The sequence below is a fragment of the Neovison vison genome, chromosome 12, assembly GCF_020171115.1.
Source record: "Neovison vison isolate M4711 chromosome 12, ASM_NN_V1, whole genome shotgun sequence".
Lineage (NCBI taxonomy): Eukaryota > Metazoa > Chordata > Mammalia > Carnivora > Mustelidae > Neogale > Neogale vison.
Window position 1 is genome coordinate 90,715,550 of NC_058102.1, and position 25,573 is coordinate 90,741,122.

Genomic DNA, 25,573 nt, shown 5'->3' on the forward strand with positions numbered 1-25,573 from the left:
AACAGCATTGCCATTTAATCTTCATTTCTCCATTTGAAATGAAAAACCAGTTATCCATTACAAAATGTTTGGAAGAGCATTCCTCTCATTACTTTCCCAACAGTGTGCTCAACATCTAATTTTTGATGAGCAATTAATTAACGAAGACAGTTCTTCTTATTAACTTAAACAGGAATGAGCAGGGTATGTTCCAGAATTCTGAAATTCACTTGCATCTTTTTAAAGTGCTCTGCTTTTCTAGCATTCTTTTGTAATCATGTTATTTTTTTAATGCTATAAATGAAATTATAAAAGAATGCCATGAATAATGAGTGCTAATGCTAAAATAGCAAAGTCAACAGAAGGTAGAAAAGCTGATATAGCACTTCACCTAACAATGAATCTACAGATTGCATGTTTATTGTAGGAAACTAGTTTTGATAAGTAATTTACTTTTTTTTTTCTTTTTTAAAGAAATGTAAGGCGGGGTGCCTGGGGGGCTCAGTTAAGCCTCTGACTCTTGATTTTAGCTCAGGTCTTGATCTCAGGGTGGTAAAGTCAAGCCCTGAGTAGGGCTCTGTGCTGGGTGTGGAACCTGATTAAGATTCCTCCCTCTTCCTCTTTCCCCCATCTCTTTCCCTCTCTAAAAAATAAAAATTAAAATTAAAAATTAAAAAAAATTAAAGAAATGTAAAGCTCACCATAGCAAATTAGAGTAAAAAATCATGTCAAAACTAGATTAAAATTAGTCATGTAAGAAATTTATAATTTAACATATTTTAAATTGCAGCTTTTATCTGTAAGATATATGAACTATTTTATTTGGAAATCTTAGGATTAAAAGACCTTAAATGTCTGACCAACCTTCAGTCCTTAAATCTCTCTACAATATTCTTGATATGTGGTCACATTACTTCTGCTTGAACAGTTTAAGGGCAAGTAACTACCTCTCAAAGAATTAAGAATATCTTTTCTACACAGAATCAAACTTCTGTAACTTCTGTCCCTTCTAATAACCTTCTCAACTGAATATTCTTCAGATCATGAAAAGAAGCCATTATGTTTTTCCTAAATCATCTTTATCTGAGCTAAATATACACTTTTTTTCAACCATTCCTCACATAACATTGTATCAAGTGTTCACGTGTGAAAGCACTCTCCTCTTCAGATAATCTACTTCTATTTATGTAGCCCAGGATATTTCAATGGGAGCTTAATGGAATTTAGGATTGGACAAATCTTTCTGTAATGGGTCTTGCGCATTGCAAGAGCTTTAGCATTTCTGATTCCATCCACCAAATACTAACTGTGCTCCAAGTACCCATGAAAACAGACATATTCTAAAATTGCCAAAAGTCCCATGTGAAGAACAGATCTTACCTCAGTTAAGCAGTTCTCATGGGCAAAGGACTTGAGTATTTTTCCAAAGAAGACATCAAAGGGCCAACATGTGTGTGAATCATCAAGCAAATGCTAATCAAAACCACAATGAGATATCATCTCACACCTGTTAGAATGTTTACTATAAAAAAAGTCAAGAGATAACAAAGGCTGGCAGGGGTGTGGAGAAAAGGGAAACTTTATACACTGTTGGTAAGAAAAAAGATCATTGCAACCACTATGGAAAACAATATGAAGTTCTTCAAAAAATTAAAATAGAAAGTGATCTGGCAATCCCACGTCTAAGTATATATCCAAAGGAAAGAAAATCACTGCCTCTAAGATTTGTAAGCTCTCCCATGTTCATTGCAGCATTATTCACAGTAGCCTGGATATGAAAATAAGCTAACAATGGAATAGTTAAAGAATTATGTGTATCTCACATATACATATTGGGATATTGTCCAGCCCTAAAACAAACAAACAAATGGAAAAACAAATCCTGCTATTTGTGACAATATGGATGAAGCTTGAGGGCATTATACTGAGTGAATTAAGTCAGAGAAAGACAAATACTGCATGATCTGATCTCACTTATGTGTGGAATCTAAAAAGGTTGAACTCAGAGAATCAGAGAGTAAAAGTGTGTGTGTGTGGGGGAGGATGGGATTGCCAGGGGCTGGGGAGAGTGGAAGAAATGAGATGTTGGCCAAGAGTACAAACTTTCCATTGTAAGATAAGGAATTCTGGAGAATATATCACATATTAATAACAGTGTCCTATGGGGCACTTGGGTGGCTCAGTTGGTTTAGCGTCTGCCTTTGGCTCAGGTCATGATCCTAGGGTCCTGGGATAGAGCCCAACATCAAGCTCCCTGCTTAGCAGGGGGCCTGCTTCCCCTCTTCCCTCTGCCTGTTGCTCCCACTGCTCTTTCTTTCTCTTTATTCTCTTTATGTCAAATAAACAAAATATTTAGAAAAAATAAAAATCTACTCTATACCTGAAATTTGCTACAAAAATAGATTGCGTAAGTTCTTACCACACACACACACACACACACACACACACAAGGTAACTATGAGAGGTGATGGATATGTTAATTAGTTTGACTGTGGTTATTATTTCACAATATATACACATAAGATCATCATGTTGTACACCTTAAACACATACAATTTTAAAAAACTAAGCTCTGATAATGTAGGTGAATTTGTTTTTGTTTTTTGTTTTGTTTTTGTAATCACAAGTTCTCTATTTTTTGAAGTCAGTGTGAAATGTTGACCTGGGTGGGACTTGCCAGTTTTCATTGCAGACAATTAGGATACTTCCTATAGTTTTGGTTAATATTAATTATTACCATTATACTAACATACCCATTGATCCCTCAAGTCAGCTCACTTTTTCCATGATGTATACTAGAATTTCATTACAGATCTGGTAAAATGTCTTCAAAAAGATCGGTGTGTTATTTTCTATATTTCTTTGACCTAAATGTATAGAAAGAAAAAGTATAATTTTAATTGACAAACATATTGGGATCTATTCTAGGCTTTTAAAAAAAATCTTTCAATAGTCTATTCTGATTTGTTCCTAGAAACCTTCAGAATTTATTACTCAATAATCTATGGAAAACATATTTTTGTTTGTTTCTGAGAAATGGGCTTATATTTCTCTCACTCTACTTTTCTCCAACATCTTCTTTGTTCTTTATATCTTATCTTAACACAATGATTTAATTATTTCATCAGCATGTGTCAGTGCTGAGAAATACTCCTTACTCCTCCATATCTATTCTCCATAAAAATATGATTTAAATCTCATACCTATCAAGTGTCTCAAGTGTTATAACTGTCCCCTCCCTTCTCGGGTTTCTCTTCATGACTCTAGTTTTAATTCCCTGAGATGTAGTATCACTCTTCCCTTGGGTTTCTCTTTCCCTTCCAAAAATCCACACTTGTCTTCAGTTTTGGGGATCTTTGGCTTATTTTGTATGTGTCTAATTTCTTTCTTTTTTTTTTTTTTGAAGATTTTATTTATTTGACAGACTGAGATCACAAGTAGGCAGAGAGGCAGGCAGAGAGAGAGAGAGGAGGAAGCAGGCTCCCTGCTGAACAGAGAGCCCCATGTGGGGCCCGATCCCAGGACCCTGGGATCATGACCTGGGCCGAAGGCAAGAGGCTTTAACCCACTGAGCCACCCAGGTGCCCCTATGTGTCTAATTTCTTACTTTTCTGTACCAAGTGATTAGTATACTTCTCCATCCTTTGGGTTTGCTTTGAACTCACATTTCCAGATGTTTGCACTTACTCCTTCACTTTTTCTGTTATTTCCTACATGCTGTCTAGGATATTTTAAAACCCTGTTTTAAATAGAAATATTCTGCCAATACCTTCCTCTTTCCTTAAGTATTGTGACTCGGTTACTTCTGGAAACCAGTGTTCCCTGTTCATATGTCAGTTCACTCCTGTTTCTGTTAGCCTTCACTGGACGTGCTCTTGCCACAAGTAGCATATGGTGCTTTCTGGAATTTGTTGATTCTTGTTCAGAAAGACAAGAATAGCATACATCATTTATTTGCTAAGCTGTTGGTTTCATTCATTCATTCATTCATTCATTCATTTTAGACTTCCTTATAAGTACTGTTATAGCTGGATCCACTCACAGAAGTTCTGGATGATGCCAAAAGCTATAAAATATCTTATTGTGAGAGTGTGTGTGTGTGTGTGTGTGTTTATTTATTTCCCTGAGTAAATAGCAATGTTACAAGATTAAAAATGTATGTCCCAAATTAAAAATAAATAATGAGATTTATGAGGCCATTCTTTTTTTTTTTTTTTTTTTTTTTACTTCATTTATTTATTTCGGAGAGAGAGAGAGAGTGCAGGGGAGAGAGCAGAGGGAGAAGGACAAGTAGATTTCCCACTTAGCGCAGAGCCTGACCTCGGGCTCCAGCCCACAACCCCAAGATCATGACCTGAGCCGAAATCCAGAGTCAGATGCTTAACTGACTCAGCCATCCAGGCGCCCTTCTGAAGGCATTCTTAACCTTTCTTAAAATTTTATTTTGAATTCATATATGTGTGTATGTGTAAAAGATAGTTGTTAAGGAGAGGTTAAACTATAAACACAAAGACCGTCTAGACAACATCATATATTTTATCTAAAATGAAATTCAGAACATCAGTAAACCCTTGTCAACTTAAAGCTTTTATTTAATTTATGAATGCATGTGGTACAATAAATTCATGAGTGCCACTTACTTAGGGAAACCTGTAAAACAAGCTATAAAACAAAATACCCAGATCTTCAGAGTAAAATTACAGCTTTTCAGTGAGACATGTGATTGAACCACAGTTTTTCTGTTGTGATTACTCTTGGTATATCCAACCCTATCCTTCATTATACCCCAATATTTAAGGGAAAGTCCTCTATTTTACTGCAGGTTTATCTGCTACGATGCTTTCAGCTTCAACCTACAATAGGTTTAAGCCCTAAGTAAACACATTCCCTCATTTAACAAGATTTTAAAATATAGAGTGGCCCCAGAATGCCTCCGTTAGATTGCCACTTCCCTTTGGTGCCCCTGGAACTTCTAGGCTCTGTGCTTCAGCTTTTCCTTCATCCAGCTCTCTTCATATTCACAAGACGGCTGCCCTGGTTCTTGGTAATATGCATATATGAGGCAACACTTAGTGATTTCTTTGTATCTCTTTTTAAGTAGAGGAGAACATTTCCCAGAAATTGCTAGATTTCCACTCGTGTCTCACTGGCCAGAATTGTGTCATAGCCCAGCGCTAAGTCATTTAGTGGAGAAAGGAATGAGACTATCACAATTGGCTCGTTATGTCAACCAGGATTTACTCCCAGCTCCATAATTCTCTGAGCGCATGGCTGTGCAGAGAAAAGCAGACTTCTGAAAGGAATCCATGTTTTCTGAAAAGAGAAATCAGGAAAAAATGAATGCAGAGTCAATAACCAAGAGTATTAGACAAAGGCGGACTAATAATTTATTGATGACTTTTTCTTGGAATGAGTAAAGAATACTAACTGTTATCATTCTGTAGAACTTTATACCAGAACTTACGTTAAAAGTGCACAAAAGAGGGGCACCTGAGTGGCTTAGTGGGTTAAGCCTCAGGTCGTGATCCCAGGGTCTGGAGATCGAGGTCCGTATCAGGCTCTCTGCTCAGCAGGGAGCCTGCTTCCTCCTTTCTCTCTCTCTCTGCCTGCCCCTCTGCCTACTTGTGATCTCTCTCTGTCAAATAAATATATAAAATCCTTAAAAAAAATAGAAGTGCACAAAAGAGAGTTGGAGCACATTCTCTTGGTACTGTGTCCCTTAGGTTCAAAACACACCTGTCCATACACAAATACATCTACATACAGCAACACCATGTCCTGTCAAATATGGTAGTAGGTGGGGACAGGGATGTTGGGATAAGTGGACCTCATACCTTTAGTGAGGAATTTTGTTTGCTTAAAATTAGTTTTTACTCACAAACAAAGGCCCTTTTAAAGAGAAGAGTTAAAATGAATGGAGATCATGTACGTGTCGCTAAAATGATCTTTAGCTTGGCATACATGTTGTGTTTTTGTTTTATATATGGTTTAGAGAAGGAGTAAAAGAAACCCAGTAGATGAAACCCCTTCTTTAAAATCTTGTCTGCTATGATAAATACTGATATCATTCCAACGAAGTGATGGTGGCATCATATGACAATTCTAAATCAACTTAGAAAATAATTTAATCTAATTAAATAAAAAATAATTACTATCTACTATATAAAATAATTTGTCTTAAGCCTAAGTAAATTATAAATGAGTCACAGTATGCCCTTAGCCCTCCAAGAGATGAAATTCTAGCGATTAGTACAAATATGCAAATAAATATATCACAAAGTAGAATATTAATACTAAAGAGCGAGTAACAAAAGTAGTAGAGAAGCTCGAGGGCTAGGAGATTATATTAGACAGATGGGTTATGTAATGCATTATGATAATGTCATTTAAAACTAATTTTGAAGAATAGATAGAGGGAAAGAATATAAAATTTCATAGGACTTCATGCAATGTTCTATGTACAGTAAGAGTTACGAGGGGAAAATATCCATGAACAGAAATAGATGTTAGCATGCTTTAGAAATGGTCATATTGCTAATTAGTTGCCTAAGATAGGTACCAACCCTCGATTTACAAATTGAACTTACCTGATGGAAATATGTATGTTTTAAAATCCATTATGAATTACATATCCACATTTCAAAAATTCTATTGAGGTTAAACTATTATAACATTTAATTGAGTATAACAAATTGGAAAAATATCAGAATCACTTTAAATGTTCTGCAGTTAGATCACACTGGGATAATTCTGTGAAACTAAGTAACCTTTTAAGCTTAAGAGGAAAAGAGGGTATTTAGCAGATGTTAACTACTTTTTAGTGTGAGATAATATTAACATTTTATGAAATTTTTGATAGGAACTGGATTTTTTTTCCTATTATTATATTAGGTTGTCTTAGACTGCAAGCAGGCAAAAGTCCAGTGTCCATTTGTAAAGTGACCAGTAGTTAAAGTTTTATGTCATATCATAAGAAGTTTGTGCATAGTAGCTTCTGGTTTGGTTGATTTTTTTTTTTTTTTGAGATTTTATTTATTTATTTGACAGAGATCACAGAGAGCCAGGCAGAGAGAGAGGAGAAAGCAGGCTCCCTGATGAGCAGAGAGCCCAATGCAGTGCTTGACCCCAGAACCCTGGGATCATGACCTGAGCCGAAGGCAGAGGCTTTAACCCACTGAGCCACTCAGGCGCCCCTCTGGTTTGGTTGATTTTATTGGCTCTTTGGTCTATTCAGTGACTTAAATATCTCTTATCTTCAAGCAGCGCAGAAAGATGACTGTGGCACCTACAGAGGCATTTTATTGCTTTATAAGACTAAGGACATCTTTTCCCTGAAGTCCCCAGAAAACTTTACCCTAAAATTGCCCCCAAATGCTCATGTTTAAGCCAATATTTGGTAATGGGATTGGTCTTATCATGATTGCCTTACTGTACTTATGATTCATTCCCATGAGTTAGGCCTGGGGTGGGGAGGTCACAAAAGAGATTAAGTATTAAACAAAATCAGGATTCATTTAGGAAGAAGGAAGGGGTCATGGCTGTTGTGTAGGGAACCAACGGTTTTAGCAATATAGTCTTATTTTTTTTCTGCCTTCTTAAAAATTACTCCAAAGAGCAGGCAATGTAAAGTATAAATATGGAATAATTAAACAAACATTTTAAAATTAAATTTTAATTAAATTTTATTATTAATTAATTAATTAATTATTAAAAGTTTTAGATTTAATTAAATTAAACAGAAATTTTTATTTTGAAGAAATGAGCATCATACATGTTAAAAGAGATGTAATCACTTGTCCCAGGAAAAATGGTATTTCATGGGAGTGCAAGGCACGCTCTAGCCCAGGCTGCCTAGCAGAATGCTCGAGCAGTCCTAGCAAACTGTTGCTTTGCATGGCAGTTTCCTTACGTATGAAATGGAATGAAGAAATACTGCCAACTTTTGGAGCGATTACAGAGATTACATGTGCTCTCACATATGAAGAGTATAGAAATGTGCCATGTCCTGAAGAAATGTTGTTTTGTTTTGTTTGTTTTGTGTGGCCACTGTGCCAGCCTTAAATAAGTAAAATCATCTTTCCTGATGGGGAATAATGTAACCTGTAAACACCAACAAGGTTGTTTGGCATTTCTGTCCAGGGGCACAGAATGCTCACTTTTTTAAACGCTTTGATTTGTAGTAAAAGGTTTTGGTAAGATGTCAGTTTGTCTATTCTCCACCTTCACCCCCCATACAAATAGAATAAGCATCTCTTAAAACAGCTGTGGTGACGCCAGTTTGGAGCAGTCTGTGGTCAAGTGAATATAGAAATGCAGAAGTTTATGTAAAGAGAGGAAAAGATGAGGGAACATAAAAATAACCATCTTCTCATTAAAGTAAAAGTCGAGAACTTTTCTCACAACCACACTAATGGCAGACAGGTATTGAGATACATGAAGAAAGAACAATGTTTACTATAAAAGGTGTGGGAAATGAGCTATTGATGTCTAGGTGTATTTTAAAATAGCATTTAGTACTTTATTAAGGTTTTGTAGGTTTATCTTATTGGAATGGTGAGAAGTCTCTCTGGGGAGCTGATCTATCTGCAGAGGCCTGAGCATGAGAAAAATAAGCCATTCATATATTAAAGGGAAAATATGTCAGACAGAGGGAACAACAAATGCAAAGATGAATTTATAGACCATGTCCCCCCTCCAGTGCGTCAGGTATACCTAGCATATTAACTAACCCCACTCTTGATTTCTATAATTACTCAACCATTCATTCAAAATCTTTGTATACTTAAAATTTGAAATACTAGTTGAATGAGTATACCATGAAATACTACTTGAGTAAATATACTATGAGTATCTGCCGAAAAGATTCGTCTTTTCTAAGTGCTGGATGCGCTCTGTTGAGTCAAACTGGCACAGTTACGATTCAGCAACATTCTAACTGAAGATGATTTACCTGGATAAACATTTATTTATGTATTTATTTATTTTTAAGATTTTATTTATTTATTTGACAGAGATCACAAGTAGGCAGAGACAGGCAGAGAGAGAGGGGGAAGAGGGTTCCCCGCGGAGCAGAGAGCCCGATGTGGGGCTCAATCCCAGGACCCTGAGATCATGACCTGAGCCGAAGGCAGAGGCTATAACCCACTGAGCCCCCCCAGGCGCCCCCTTGGATAACATTTATATCTCCATCCTTTGTAAAGGCAAGTGTAATAGCTACTTCCTGATTATTAGGGATTCCCCTGTCATGTTTTTCACTGACCTTAAAAGAGATCGCATGGAGAAAGACACTAGGTGAATTTTTAATCCCAACATCAGTGGAGGGATAAACCTCAGGCAAACAAATAGTTAATGAAGAGGTTCCCCCCTCTGTCCAAATTAAAATAGCAACAGTTTTTTGATTCAAAAAATCTCTTCAAAAAAATCTTTCAAATTTTGAAAGCTCCTGTCAGTAAGAAAAATACTACAGTAGTAAACACAGATAAATTTCTGTAATTGCAAACAACTTTTTCCCAGTCCTGCACTAGTGCTTTTTATCACTTGATTTGACAGGATACCACATATACAAATTTGAAATAAAGCAAATGAAAAATAAATTATAGCAGTTTATCATTCTTCTGTTAGCATTTATGCTATGCATAAAATTTTTATATAGCTCAAATTGATACTCAATTCCAATTCATGGTTTTAGATTGATCAAATATATTTTATGAAATGTTCATTACATAACATATTCTCCAGATTTTCTCACAGCATTTGTCATGTACTCTTGCCATATACAAAGGAAATAAAAACAAGCACTAGGAGTTCATGTTTACAGAACAGAATAACAATATACAAAGGAACAGACTAATTCATATATATATAGGCCATACATTTTTAAAATATTTAAGAACAACAAAAAATCCCCACTTGCTTATAACTGTATGTAAAACTTGAAATTAGAAAAGATATACTGTAGTAATGGTATTCAGAATCCCTAAGACCACTTTCAGGTTTCATGATTAACTAGAAAGATTCACAGGATTCAACAGTTTTTTTTTTTTTTCATGGCTATGATTTATGACAATGAAAGAATGCAAAACAGTATCAGGAATGGGAAAAGCACATGGATCGAAGTACAGGAGAAACCAAATGTAAACTTCCAAGAGTCCTCTCCCAATGGAATCACAAATGATGGGCTTAATCCAGCAACTAGCTGTGACAATGTGGGTGAAGTGTTGTCTATCAGGAAGCTCATTAGAGACTCAGAGCTTGAGGTTTCTATTGGGTTGCTGGCCAACAGACTCTGGGAAGGAAGGCGAATGTTCAGCATAAACCACATTGTGAAACAGTGTAGGCACATTGAGCCTCTCTTATCGGTTAGGAAACTTTCTGAAATCCCAAGTTCCCAGGTGCCAACCAAGAGCTAGGCTTGCAAGCAGGCCTTCCTGAGGATGGAAGCCTCCAATCTGATATGTTAATTCTTTTCTACACAGTAGTGAAAAGTACAAGTTTTATAATCAGATGACCCTGGTTCCAATCCACATTTTACCACTTACGTTGTTGTGACCTTGAACAAGTTATCAACACTTGGCATGTCTCAGTTTTATCAACTGTTACATTGCTCTAACGATCAGATTTCCACAAAAATCATATGTAGTAATGCATGCACAGTTCTTAGCACACTGCCTGCAAAGAGTAATAACTCAATAAATTAATGAATAATTATAGAATAATAATAGTATGTATGGCAACTACCATCATAGAGCTTAGAATAAGATGTAGGGACAAGACTCAAACAGGTGAAATACAGGATTTCTAAGTGTTGTGGGGTGTGCATGTGTGTGTGTGTGTGTGTGTGTGACCAGCTATAGTATAACAGGAGTTCTAAGAATGGGCACTCTCTGTAATTTGTAAGAATGCACATAAGCTTCCTCACCAGAATTAAGTATTATGGAGCCACGGCCATAAAAGACAGAAGTAGGTTTGAGAAAACGAAACTGATGTATGGGTGATGAAACTGCTCGCTGATGAAGTTCTCCTTACAGCTTCACGGCCAGCATGAAAGTGACTAGTAAGCTTGACACTAAAAATAACGAGATAGTTTGGAAAGCTGGATCAGAAGAAATTAGTGGGTAGATCAGTCTGGTTTAGATATAGCCTAATACTTGTGTGAACGTTCTTTAGGAAATAAGACAATAGGATTCTTGCACATCATTTTTTTTAACTGCTCAACAAATGTATAGAACAAAACATTTGGATGAACAGTACCTTTGCTCTATTTAGAAATGGGCTCAGATGTAACTCTCAGCAGGTAGAGAATTTTCTTTTCTGACTTAACTAATGATTAAACATCATGATTACTTGAAAAATATATGCTGAGTAGAAACTTCTGTCCTGATTGAATTAATAGATAAATGAATAAATGACCTCAGAATATAATTAGGCCTGAAATTCATCAACAAGGGACAGCTGTGAGGCTAGCTCATGTTTAACAAAAATCATATGTGATAAGAATTTATTTATTTTCTTAGAACTCTGTCTGTCTTGTTAATACAATATACCAAGCTGCTTGTATGTTGGAGAGAGAGAGGGATTGGATAGCGTTGTGTTTCTTATATCTGATGTTAGATGCCTCCTCAAGTTAATGTTAAGCATTTAAAGATTCTTTACAAAATAAATATATTTTGTTCTATATCATAATTTTAATTAGATCTGTAACTATTACAAAGTAGAAATATTTTATGACATTTTATATGTATTTCATATTAAGGGTTTGATTAAGCTTTGATTTCTAAAGAAATCAACCTAAAAACTATATCTTTTTTGCTAGAAAAAATTATAGATGAATTATGTAAATACATCTTTTATAGATTGTCTAATAGATTATCACTTAACTAAAGTATATTATTTAAAGTAAAATAATTTGTTAAAATTAGAACTCTCATTGCATCTTGACTGATATCACAGTAGAAATTATGTCTCTTCAAAAAAAAAAAAATCAGCACCTCCAAATGTTTTCTTTAGTTGCCACTTTTAATCACAGTCATGGAAAAAGAAGCCTTGATGTGATTATCCTGAACTATAGATATATTTATTTGCCACACATTGCAAATTAAGTTGTGATTCATTGCCTTTGATCAAATTTAAATTTACATCATTTAAGCAAACACATTTATAAATTTTAGTAATTAGTACATTTGTGAGTTATCCAGGCATCACATAGAAAATTGTATACATAATAGCAATAATACTGAGAACATTGTTATTAGTCCAAGTAATTGGTAAATGCCTTTGGATTCATTCTGATAGTCTAGTGTATATCAAAGCGTCCATCACAGTTCTTAAAATAACTTTATAATTTCTCCCCTTGTATTATAATAGGTTGATGATTATAGTTGTGTTTTTATTATTTTATTTTGGCATGTGTCAACTGATTTTATACTAAAATCTCGAGAAATAGTGCATTGAACTGATTTCAGCTGAATTGAATTGAAGTAAAGTGAACTGGTTAAGTAATTTTAAGAAAAGGAACCCACTCTTAAGTTGAATAATTAAAGCCAATCAATTTGTTTGTCACAAAAGCAATTTGAATTTAGCTGTGTGCTTTTTAATGAAAATGCTCATTTCCTAAATCATATGAGTTTTTACCATATTAGGGACTGAAATCTATTATTTTCACATTATCTTGAACACTTTTCATTGATTTTCCCCCCCTCAGTTCCGTTGTTTTTATAGATCTATCTTTCGTATGGTCTTTTTTAGTTTATTTTGGGGGGTATTAAATGCAAAAGTGGTATTATATTTTTGAGTTCTTTTTGTCACATTACATCTTTTATCAGTTAGTTTTTTTATCAGTTAGTTTTCAAAACATATTGTGGAGTAGTATTAGGCCATGAAGTTTTTATTTCAAACTTATATTTAAGGAATAAAAACAATAGGGGCGCCTGGGTGGCTCAGTGGGTTAAGCTGCTGCCTTTGGCTCAGGTCATGATCTTAGGGTCCTGGGATCGAGCCCCGCATCGGGCTCTCTGCTCAGCGGGGAGCCTGCTTCCCCTTCTCTCTCTGCCTGCCTCTCTGCCTACTTGTGATCTCTCTCTCTCTCTGTCAAACAAATTAATTAATAAAATCTTTAAAAAAAAGGAATAAAAACAATAACTACAGTTGTGTAAAAGAATAAAGCTGCATTGGCAAATGAATCTCAATGTATTTTAGATATATCCATGTAGAAATTCTCAAATGCAGTAAATTGCACTTAGCAAGTTTTTTAAGTTACAATATCAGCTAAAAATCATTTAAATTTTTTCTAGGCTAAATATTGAACTGAGAATTCTGACCTAATGTAATACTTTCCCCTCAAAGCAATAGCCCTTGTTTTAGATGAAATATAATTTTAAGTTAAGAAAGACATGTCAAATCAAACTATTTACACATTGATAGGTCTCATAAAATAGTGTGGGCTTTCACTGAATCTAAGATGCTCTCAGTTGTTAAGTTGCACCATTATTTTATGATGCACCACTAAACAAAAAAAAAGAGTGATTAAAATAAAACACACTTTATTAATATTTAGAAGTTTTATCTTATAACTACCAAAAGAGCTTTTTTAGACACAGTGAAATGTAGATGATTTTAATAATTTTAATCACTCCTGCATTTTACATGTACACACACACATACACCCACACGCATGCATTGGGAAATGTACATTAAATAAATTGAGTAAAGCATTCCTAAAACCTCTTCCCATTCAGTGTCTGGCTCCCCTAAATTAGTTTTTGAGTCTGAGTTCTCAGTGTTCATGTTTCACACATAAGACTAGAAGGTTTTTTAGACAATAGTCAGTGTTCATATTCAAATTCCTCCTTCAAATGGCCCTTAAATTGTTTGATTGAATTATGAGGAATTGCTATTGTCCAACCAAGCCACAGAAATAACAACCAAATTCCAGCATACAGAGTGGCAATAGCTCCATCGCTACCTATGACCCCCATCTGATGAACAGGGATTGTTTAACAGACCTCAGGTATGAGACATCTTTATTTCTACCATAATATATGAGAACAGTTGGTATCTTAGAATCAAGGAAATACGGTATTAGAGAAAAGTCATACTGTGGTATAGTGAAAAAAACTATTTAAACTCTAATTAAGAGGATCTCTGGGTGTGTGCTCATGTATTATTCTAGAAAATAAAATTATAACACAGATAAGTCATTTTTATAATCTCTAGATTACTGTTACATAAATTTGCCTGCACTTATTAAGTATTTTGATAGTGTAGCCAAGTCCTATTGAAAATCTTTTCCATCAAAAGTCAAACGATTATGGTCATAAACTATATGTTAAACACTTCTGATTTATTATTTTATATGTTGTCATATATATGGTTAAAGATAACCAGTCAGGGGCGCCTGGGTGGCTCAGTGGATTAAGCCGCTGCCTTCGTTGGCTCAGGTCATGATCTCAGGGTCCTGGAATCGAGTCCCATATCGGGCTCTCTGCTCAGCAGGGAGCCTGCTTCCTCCTCTCTCTCTCTGCCTGCCTCTCTGCCTGCTTGTGATTTCTCTCTGTCAAATAAATAAATAAATAAAAAGATAACCAGTCAGAGTGATTAGGAAGTATTGAAAAGTCTTCATTATATTCTATGTGGACTAATATTTTTCTTTTAGCATTAAAATGTGCTTTCAAAATTAACAGCTGTTAAAAATAAATAAGTAAATGACCCAGCAACTGAACGTTTTTTAATTTCCTCTCTACCACAGGTCCCATAAGTAGTGTTCTGGTGAATAAATATGGTAGCCGACCGGTGGTGATGGTAGGAGGTTTATTATGCTGTTTGGGAATGGTCACAGCCTCTTTTAGTACCAGCGTAATAGGGCTTTACCTCACTACTGGATTCATTTGTGGTAAGTCAAGTTTTGTTTTCTGCTTATTCTCTTCTTAACACTTTCATTGTTCACAAAGGTCTATAAGAAACATAAACAACAGAACATTCATATTGTTTTCTTTGACATTACTTTTGATATCAGATTCTATTTTAAAGTATTTTCATCTAGTACACTGAAATACGAACTTGGAATGGCCAATCAAACTTATTTCAAGAAATGGAAAAAAGTTATCACATACCTTAGGTGCTATGGTAGCAATGCCAAAAAGAAAACAGTTTTGATTTAATTTTACCATTTCACTTTTATTCTTTAGCCAGTTAAGATGGTATTCTGGGACACAGACTTCCCGGCATATAAAAAGCTTCATTTTTTTAAAAGTTGTTTTTCATTACTTATTACTACTTAGAGTATCTGATTTATCATTCATTATAGGTTAAAAAGGATGCCAAAAGATTTTCTGCATGCATTGACTTAGCTCTAACAATAGAATTCTTTTTGTTTGTGTTCTGGTTAGTGGTAGGGCTCTGTATTGGTGCCCCTTCTTTTCCTTACAAAAGATTCTAATTGTTTAAAGGCTCTGAAAGGCACATTTGCCACTAAACACATGTTTTTAAATGTCATACTGTCGTTCTATTACAGTTGTTCCTCATGCGTAATGTCTGTTGACTCAAACTGACCTAAATACGTACATTTGGAAAACACTGTTTTTATTAGTCTCAACAGTAAACTTCTTTAAACAAACCTACACTCAAAAGTCTTAAGAAAAATTGGATTTTAATATATAAGGAAACTGAATCTTTTCCTTATGCTCCCAGAAAAACAGTAAATATATTCTCTTTTTAGAGTAATTTTAGATCAGTCTAACCTTGCACTTTTATATCATTTGATGAAAAAAATAAAATGTATTAAAGCCTATAGTAATAGTGATGTTAAAATCTTTCTCTTTACAACCTTTCCACAACTGTCTTCCTTTTTGATGTGGTAAAACACCTTTTGACATTATAATTGAGAATTTCCTAAGAATTGCTACAGTACAGAGAATGTCCTTTCTTTGTACAGAAATACTATATATTACATTTGACCACAGGAGTCAGGCTGGGCCCACAAGTGATGTATTATGGGAAATATGATTTTGTTATTACTCTACCACAAATTTTAACAACATTATATATTATTCTAACTTCAATTCTTGAGTCTTGAAGGGTTTGGTGCTTCTAGAATCACTATGAGAGGTTTATCTTAAGGCATTATCAGCCAATACAAAATACAGTCTAATTTTTAAACCCAATTTAGCACATATTAACTGATCATGGGCAAATTAGCCTCTTTATGATGTCAGTGTCCTTGTTTTTAAAATGGGGAAAATTATAATCTCTTTCCTTTGGGAGTCATTGGAATGATTCATCTAAAAAATGAATGCATAGTGCTTTACAGAGTACCAGAGCTTTGTTACTTTTAAATAAATAATAGCATATAATTATCATCATATGTCATTATATAACCTCTTCAGTCCTAGAACTTACCTGACTTTGGCAAAACCCTCTTTGTTCTTGTTGAGGGGATTAGAACCCAGGAAGTCTAGGTGTTATGTCCAACACTGTACATAGGAAGATAGCAGAAGCAGCGTCAGATCTTTGGATTTCAAATCTCATGTTCATTTCACCATGCCAGAATAGGAAATAGATGGCCACCATCTACCAAGGAGAAATTGGATTAACACCCGAAGGCAAAATTCTAGGTGACCGAATGGGGTGAGGGGTTGGGGAAGGGTGGCATTAGGTAAAGAAATTTGAACTTCGAAACAGAATTCCTGCATTTTATTTTGGATTCTTCCATTTACAAGCCACTGACCATAGGCTGGCTGGCTGGCAGTTTTCTTATTTATAAATTACACTTATTCTGCGTATCTCACAGGTATGGGTTGTGATAGCATCAGAGAGGGTACTGCCCTGTTACTCTCCAAAGCTCTTAGTTACTTTTTGTTAGCTTTTAGGGACCCTCCTACTCATAGAAAATATATGTATCAAAGGTTTGCAATAAGTATTTGTACTGAGAACTGAGTTGTCCCTGAGTCTAAATAGTTAACCACTTTGCAGTACTCTCAATTTACATAAATTGGTAAATGCAGAATTCTTATTTCTGTAACCCCTACACTAAGACAGAATAATGCCTAGTCTAAGAGGAAAAGAGAGATACCTTATCTAAATCAATTTTACATGCTTTTTAAACAAACGTAATCATCACTATTGCTAAATAATACTTTGGCAAGCTATAAGAAATAATTCCTCTCTCATAGGTGACATTCAGCACTGCCAAGGGATTCCCTTGGAATCGGTAGGAATAGTAGGGACCTTTGAGTCATATAAAGAATTAGTTTTAATCCCTGAAATAAAAGTTTTAAAGCAAAAATTTTATTTTTCAGTCAGTACACATGTGCATCTATATTCATGAAATATGGAACATGAAAGATGTAGAGCTTGACATTAATGGCATTAATTTATTACTCTTGTTTATTATTTGCATAGTTCTGAAAGAAATACCTGTGGAGAGACCTAAGATTTTCATAAATGACAACCTTTTTAATCTGTTCACTCTGTTCTACTCTTAAAAAAACAGTGTTCACATTTTAAATGTACTCTTGCCACAAGGAAAAAATCTATTCTATATATGTGGTATAAATATAATGCATATAAATATGTATGTTTATGTACATAAAGAGGATTAATTTATCTGTGGTATTAAGTGATTGTAATTAAGAACTAATCACTTCATCCTAATTTCAACCTATTCTGTGATTTTGGAAATACCAGTAGATGTCCTTGATTTTATTTTTCTGCTTTCACATGAAAGGACTATGAAGCTGTCATAGGTATTAGGTGTCCAGCTGTGGGAACCTCTTTGTTTATGCACAATTCCATGATACTTATAGTTATCAAAAATTACTACCCACTTTTGCACTTTTAGTTCTGCCTTCCCCACTTGAATGTACATTTTAAGGAGTAATTCCTTTTGTGAGTGACATAATGTGTTTGTGTTTTTCTTCCTTTTGTTCTGTTCTCTTTAGGTTTAGGTCTAGCCTTCAACCTGCAACCCGCCCTAACAATCATTGGCAAATACTTCTATAAGAAACGGCCCATGGCTAATGGCCTCGCCATGGCAGGAAGTCCTGTTTTCTTAAGCACGTTGGCTCCTTTCAATCAGTACCTTTTCAATACTTTTGGCTGGAAAGGAAGCTTCTTGATTTTGGGGGGTATACTGTTGAATGCCTGTGTGGCTGGGTCCCTCATGAGACCCGTTGAACCCAAACAAGTTGCCAATCAGTCTAAAAATAACATTGGCATAGGAGTGGATGACTCAGGTGTGAGGAGCCACAGGAAGAAATCAGCGTGGGAGATAGTCAATACGTATTTAGATTTCTCCCTTTTTAAGCATAGGGGATTTCTGATATATTTATCTGGAAATGTCATTATGTTTCTAGGGTTTTTTGCCCCCATTATATTCTTGGCTCCATATGCTAAAGACCAAGGAATTGATGAGTATTCTGCCGCTTTCCTGCTGTCTATTATGGCTTTTGTTGATATGTTTGCTAGACCCGCTGGAGGACTTATTGCAAACTCTAAACTTATCCGCCCCCGAATCCAGTATTTCTTCAGTTTTGCAATCATGTTCACTGGAGTGTGCCATCTCTTGTGCCCACTGGCAGAAGACTACACCAGTCTGGTGATATATGCTATATTTTTTGGTCTTGGATTTGGGAGTGTTAGCAGCGTCCTCTTTGAAACTCTCATGGACCTGGTTGGCCCTCAAAGGTTTTCCAGCGCTGTAGGACTTGTCACAGTGGTGGAGTGTTGCCCCGTTCTCCTTGGTCCTCCTCTGGCTGGTAAGAATGATTCTCATCCAGAAAAGGAAAAAGCATAAAATGAATATCAACTAGCCAGGGAATTCTTTGTAGTGTATGATGGGGCTTGTAATAATAAGTAGTAATAGCCTGAAAGACTGTGGGTGTGTTAATTTTAGGTTTTATTATAAATGTATTTTTAAATTTCATAAATGGATGATCTTAGACCTAACTTTGCTTCAGAGTCAGGACCTGTGAACTTAAGAAGTTAAATTATACTGATATTTAGTAACATAATTTGCACATTTTTACCCATAGCCATTGTTTTATGCTTATAAAATTGTGTCATAATAATAAAATTCCACTTATTCTTCATTCTGTCGTTGACTAACAAATTTCTCTTCTGCTTATATCAAAATGAGTCAAAAGTATAAAATAATGCTACTAAAGGTCAGGATCTATTTTTTAATTGGAGTACATACATTGGTTATATTAATATCTTACATGCCTAAGCATAGCATACTTTTATAATATTGCCGACAGAAATATATATATATCCATATATATGTACATATATACTCATATATATATGTATGTGAAATGCAGTATGGAAAAGAATTTCATTTTGAACAGATGCATTCCACATTTATAAATTATAGTGGTTACCTATAGATTTTAAGATCTGAGATATTATAATATAAAAATTATATATTTATATAATAAATTATTTTATAAAAATTATATTCTATAAATAAAATATTATACTATATAACATATATATAATTATAGTGGATACCTATAGGTTTTAAGATCTGAAATATTTTCAGTGATGCCTATGAAAAGTATCTGTGCTAAATGTATAAGTGCATTTTTGAAGCTAAGACTTTGTTCAGTCTTAGTTTTAATGTTATAAATTAAATTAAATTAATTTAAATTAAAACATTAAACATTAAAACATTTAAATTAAAAAACATTATTTTCCAGTACATTGTTTTGGTTAATACTAAACTTAGGTATTCACTTAGGCTCTTGGCCTGACCCCTAGTGGTCATATTAACTGCCAGGTTAAATGTAAATTTTTCCAGTTTTTAAACTGCTTTCCTACATGACACCAAGGTATCATTTTTTAAAATTCCAGTATAGTTAACAGACAGTGTTATATTCATTTAAGGTGAACATTATAGTGATTCAGTAATTCCATTCATCAAGAAATAATTTTGAATTGGAAAAACTTGTATTTAATTTGTTGATCTTTAGGTATCATTGAACTTTTGCCTTGCTTTTTCACTTGGTCAAGAACTAGTGACATTCTTGCCACTCATAGGCATCACTGAAAATATTTCAGATCTTAAAATCTGAGCGGCTACTGAATTTTTCCATCCATGAGGGCTGTCGTCTTATATCTAGCACAGATGTTTTGGGTGGTATATCTTTTAATACTGGCTGTACTATGGCACCAAACCAATTTTCAGAAGGAATGAAAGTTAGTCTTGTTTATCAGCTAATTGATTTTGTTGCACAAGACAACTATAATTGACCTGTCTTTGCCTACAGAATTAGTTTACTAAATGGGTTTTAGAAGCCTATTAATTAGCGGCAAAATTTTTAGTATCAAGAGAGAATATTGTATTTCACCAACCGTGGTGAGAGTAAAAAAAAAATTAAGTCAGGTCAACAGGCATAGTGGGTAGGCTCTAAGAATGAAAACGAAGGCGGGCGCCTGGGTGGCTCAGTGGGTTAAGCCACTGCCTTCGGCTCAGGTCATGATCTCAGGGTCCTGGGATTGAGTCCCGCATCGGGCTCTCTGCTCAGCGGGGAGCCTGCTTCCCTTTCTCTCTCTGCCTGCCTCTCTGCCTACTTGTGATCTCTCTCTGTCAAATAAATAAATAAAATTTAAAAAAAAAAAACAAAACAAAAAAAAAAGAAAACGAAGGCGTGCTGGCAATGGCAAGAATCCATTTGGGGCTCCTTTTTGAAGTTCTCAGGCCATAGCCATAATAAATCCATTTTTTTTTTCATCCTGTTTCTGTCTTCTGGTATCCCTGATCCTCCTTGACTTTTGGACTGGCTTCTTCTCTGTAGCCTTTGATCACTGATAGAACGGTCTGACGCATGGTAGGCACTCCGTAAATACGTTTGAATGAATGACTATCATTGTCGTTACTTCGGACACCGTTGCTGCTGTTGCGGCTACTCTTGTTTGTAAAGCCAGAGTGGAAGATAGGGTATATTTTTAGTTTTATTGTTTTCAGCTCAAACTTCCACTGCTGCACTCACAATAGCTGAAGCTTTAGTTCTAGAAATGTGTCTGGTTTCTTGATGATGCTAAAATAAATTCCCCAGACATTTAGAAAGTATGTTGATATGGCAGCCCAAAGTGATACTAACTCTGATGGGGCCACAGACCTAATGTTTATGTATTTAGAAGTATAACAATCATCATATGAATAAAAACAATTGACTAAAGCTAGAATGGAAATTTAAATTATGCATTTTGTTATGTTTGGCATATGGCACACTCAAGCCTATTCCACCATTTAACTGATCAAAACAGAGAACTTTGTTCAAATAGGCAGTTTCACAAGTAGCTAAATTTAATACTGAGCCACTAACTTATATTCTAGCCAGAATAAATGAGATTCTGATTAAAGAATCAGGCCTATATCAAAATCACCTAGAATATGCATATAATCAATAATATGGACTTGCCTATACTATCATTGTTAAGAATTTGGTACCTGCATAAGCAAGAAGCAAGATTAAGCATAAACTGAAGTATTTTTAAAAGTCAGTAAACCTGGGTACCTGGCTGGCTCAGTTGGTTGCGTGTTCAGTGATTGGTTTCGGCTCAGGTCATGATCTCAGGTTGTGAGGTCAGGCACCGCATCAGGCTCTGTGCTGGGTGTAGTGTCTGCTTAAGATTCCCTCTCTCCCTCTCCCTCTGCTTGTCCCCCCGCCCATGCTGGCTCTCACTCTCTCTCGGGGGGGAAAAAAAAAGATCAATAATTCTTCAGGTTATACGGTATCAGGCTAGTTTTTAAATGTTCTTAATAATCAAATGTAATAAATACTTTCTTCCTGATTTGTCTGGCCTTAATAATTTAGATTCAGATAAACTAAAAATTGTGATTAGCTCAAACAGTTATGATATGACTCTTAACCAAGAGGTATGTATGGTAAAGCTGTTTTGCAGAATAGTCAAGTATCTGAGTTTCAGACAGACCTTGGTTGGATTCCAGAGTCTGCCACTCACTGGCTATGTAACCATAATCAAATTATTTCATAGTGATCTTGTAAGAATTAAATGAGCTATAACCTCATTTAAAAGTGTTTAGCCTAAAGGGGCCTGGGCGCCTCAGTCGTAAGCCTCTGCCTTCAGCTCAGGTCAGAATCCCAGGGTCCTAGGATTGAGTCCCATGTAAGGCTTCTGCTAGGCAGGGAGTCTGCCTCTTTCTCTCCCTCCTCCCTTTCCCCCACACCTCCATGCTCTGTCTCTTGCTCTCTTTCTCAAATAAACAAATAAAAAATCTTAAAAAAAAAAAAAGTGTTTAGCCTGGTGGTGGGCATAGAAAAAGCATTGAGTAAATATTATGTCATGTCAAGAACCTTTAAAAAAGCCTTTGGGTCTTTCCTAAAAAATGTGAATTTTTCCTTTGTATTGAAAAGAAGCGTGGGAAGGATGAAGCAGTCTCCATGTATAAAAGTTAATAGATAGGTATATCTATTTGTAGACACACAGATACAAAAAAACATGCCCCACACATACGTGTATATATGAATATACACGCAAACAGATATATACCTGTTTTGTCTTGGTTGTACATTTTTATTGAGGGGGATAATCTTCCTTAAATTTAATATACTGGTAATATAATGCTATGTGTACATATATGCCTTTTTTATGCATAGATAGAGTTCATAATCTAGAATAGCTTTTGTTAAAAGCTCATGCAATATTAACCTCAATAAGAAATGGGTACATACTTTGTGGAAGAATTTACTGGAAAATGTTATCATTTTACAGCTGTTTTATTATGCTGTCTTAAAAGATGTTTTCTGTCTGTTAGGTAAATTGGTGGATCAAACTGGACAGTATAAATACATGTATATAGCCTGTGGCGCTATTGTGTTCCTCTCAAGTGTGTGGCTGCTCATCGGCAATGCTATAAACTACAGATTGCTTGCAAAGGAGAAGAAGGAAGAAGAAAGGAACAAGAAACTGCATACACCTGAGTCCAGAGAGTCTGAACCCTTGAACAAACCTAAACACCATGATGTTGATGTCAAAAGTACAAGAACAGAGAATAATTCCTCCGAGAGAGAAACTAATATTTAACAAGAATCACATCTCTGATTTCAGTGTTTATGACTTTCTTAGGAGTATTTTTTTTTTTTCAAAAATTGGGAAAGTTTTTACTTGAAATGAGGAGTCATAATGAAGGATGGAGATGAGATTTTCCTCGATGGCAGGTTTTTATAGGTTTGTTTTTTAACACTTGTTTGGATAGTTCAATTTTGAGATTATGCCTAGAAGGAATCCATGCAGTGGGTTTATTTCCATACATGACTCTGGTTGTCATGGTAAAAATCATTTTAAAGTCTTCCAGTGACTTCCAGTCTTGGTTATAAAGATCTGAATCCCAAAACCCTGGTTTAAGTACTTAGAAGGCGTGTGTTTAATCTAATAAGAATACCCTGTCCAAATTTAATTTTTTAGTGTTGAATGGAATTGAAGGAAAATGAATATTCTTCTAGTGTGCATGTGCACACACACACACACACACACTGACCTATATGTACACATGTGCAGAGTATCCAACGAACAAGACAAGTAGGTTCAAAAAGAATATTATCACTTTTTTTAACTTTAAAAATAAATCTACTGAGGATGAAGAAACCTGTTATATCTGCACACTACTTTACAATGTGAATTTTAAAGATAAGAACATCAGTGAAAATGAGAACGATCTTAATTTGAAAATGCAACTAACTGCGTGAAAAAAATTTGCATGTATAAAATAAATTTGAAAAAAAAAAGTCCATTTTAAACCATTATTTCTGAGCACTGTTAGATTTGATTAATCCATGCACGTGATTTCTTTGAGGATGGTCATTAGTACCTGGTGCTAGAGAATAGAACTCTCAAATAATTTTCAGAATTCTTACTTCATACGTAAATCAAATTAAAAGCCTAAGTGACTGCTCGCAATGAGCTACGTTCATTGATTTTAAAAGGATTTAGTTACAAATCCAGAAAGTAATAACCAGGGATTTTTTTAAAATCAGAACTCAGTCTACACTCATTGTCAGACTGAGACTTCAAAATGGAATATACCAGAATCCTGGTCAACAGGCTGACAAATAGGCCAAATTCTAATTTTTCCCAACACGTAACCGTGATCAGAGGATTACGGTTAGGAATGATCTGAGTAAAGCTGACTGAGAGTGAGGTGCTTATATACTGAGGCCTCCCAGTTCTGTCATTTCTCACCCCTCCCTAAAATGCAAAAGCAAAACACCCAGAAACCGAAACAGGCCTTTCACTCCGCCACTGAAATTCCTCAGGCTGTAAGGAATGGCCTCACTTCAAAATCCCACCCCCTCCTGATGAGACTTCTTACCGCCTGGAAATATAACTGGGAGACTGTGAGAAAAGGTTTCTAGAACTGGAGGCCGCTCGTGACTCCGTATACACACTTGTGAAGTTTATCACAGGATAGCAAGAGGCCTGCAACATTGCCCGTTGCCGGCTGGTGTAATTTAGCAGTTTCTCATTTTCATAACGATGTTAAAATTTCTGAGAATCTGAATCACCCTTGAATGTTCAGGCGTATGATAGTTACTGTGCACTGAGAACTATAAATACCATTGAGAGTAATACAGTACTTTTAAACAAGGAAGAATTTGTGCCTTAGGGCTAAAGTCATTAAGTATTTACATCAGTAAATCTGAAGTTTAAGTTAAGAGTATGATTAATGAAAAACATTTAGTGCTTGATTATTGAAGTGATGTTACTCTTAAGATGTCAAAAGGAATTTGCTTTTCATTTTTTTTTTTTTAAATTGCAGTGGAGGCAGATGGTATCTTATTTCCTGTAAGATTACACCTGGACACCAAGCTTTTGTGATAATTAACATTAAGGATTTGATTTGTAAAATTTATGCACTGGCTAAGCATGTGGCTCATATTTAGGAAGCTATATAAAGTCCTATATTTCATTTAGCATTCATTTTGTTTGCAGATGAAGAGGAATTTGTATTTTTTTAAATATTAAATAAAGCAACTTGTGCCAATACCATAGGTAAATAAATCAGGCAAAATGGGGCAGTGTATGGCTGTTTTTAATTCAGTTTTGCCCAATCTTGAGTCTTGAATGAGCTGCTTTCATATTATTAAGTGCTTGTATAGAACTCTGACTCGTCATAAGAAACGCAACATTATAAATTGTGTAGTAGCTCCCCAATCTTAAACATTTCCCAAGAAATGCCTTCAGTTCTCTGAGGATATGTATTTAGATTAATATACATATCAGATCCCGGGGGAAATAAACATCAAAGTAATGATAGTGGGATTTGGGCCCAAGGCTTTAGTCCTTTTGTGCCTTCCTCCATGGAAGAAGGTTCTTTTATGTATTGATGAGGTTTGTGTCAGGTGAAAACTGATTCTTATCTGTTCTGTTGGTCTTCGGTCATCTTCATTAACTTTTCATTTCTAACACTGTATATTGTTGAAAAAGAAAGGGAAGTAAAATTGCACATTCAAAGCACATAATAATTCAAAGCCATGCCCAGCGACAGCTCTACACAAAGTTACAAATACGCACACATGCTCATTCTCACAGTTATGTTGAAAAGGAATTTAGAACACACTTTAACAGTGACATAGAC

At 35.2% G+C, this 25,573-nt stretch overlaps 1 protein-coding gene across 4 annotated transcripts in view; it reads left to right on the plus strand.

Annotated features, from left to right (window-relative positions):
• SLC16A7 (solute carrier family 16 member 7) overlaps nt 1-25,010 on the plus strand; it is a 177,621-nt gene extending 152,611 nt beyond the window's left edge. For all 4 annotated transcript variants that reach the window (XM_044227710.1, XM_044227711.1, XM_044227712.1 and 1 more), the window contains exons 4-6: nt 14,723-14,866; nt 17,913-18,728; nt 22,754-25,010. In XM_044227710.1, the coding sequence (XP_044083645.1) occupies nt 14,723-14,866; nt 17,913-18,728; nt 22,754-23,022 (1,229 nt within the window). In that variant the 3' untranslated portion in view covers nt 23,023-25,010. The remainder of the gene's footprint in view (nt 1-14,722; nt 14,867-17,912; nt 18,729-22,753) is intronic.
• Nucleotides 25,011-25,573: the final 563 nt, after the last annotated feature.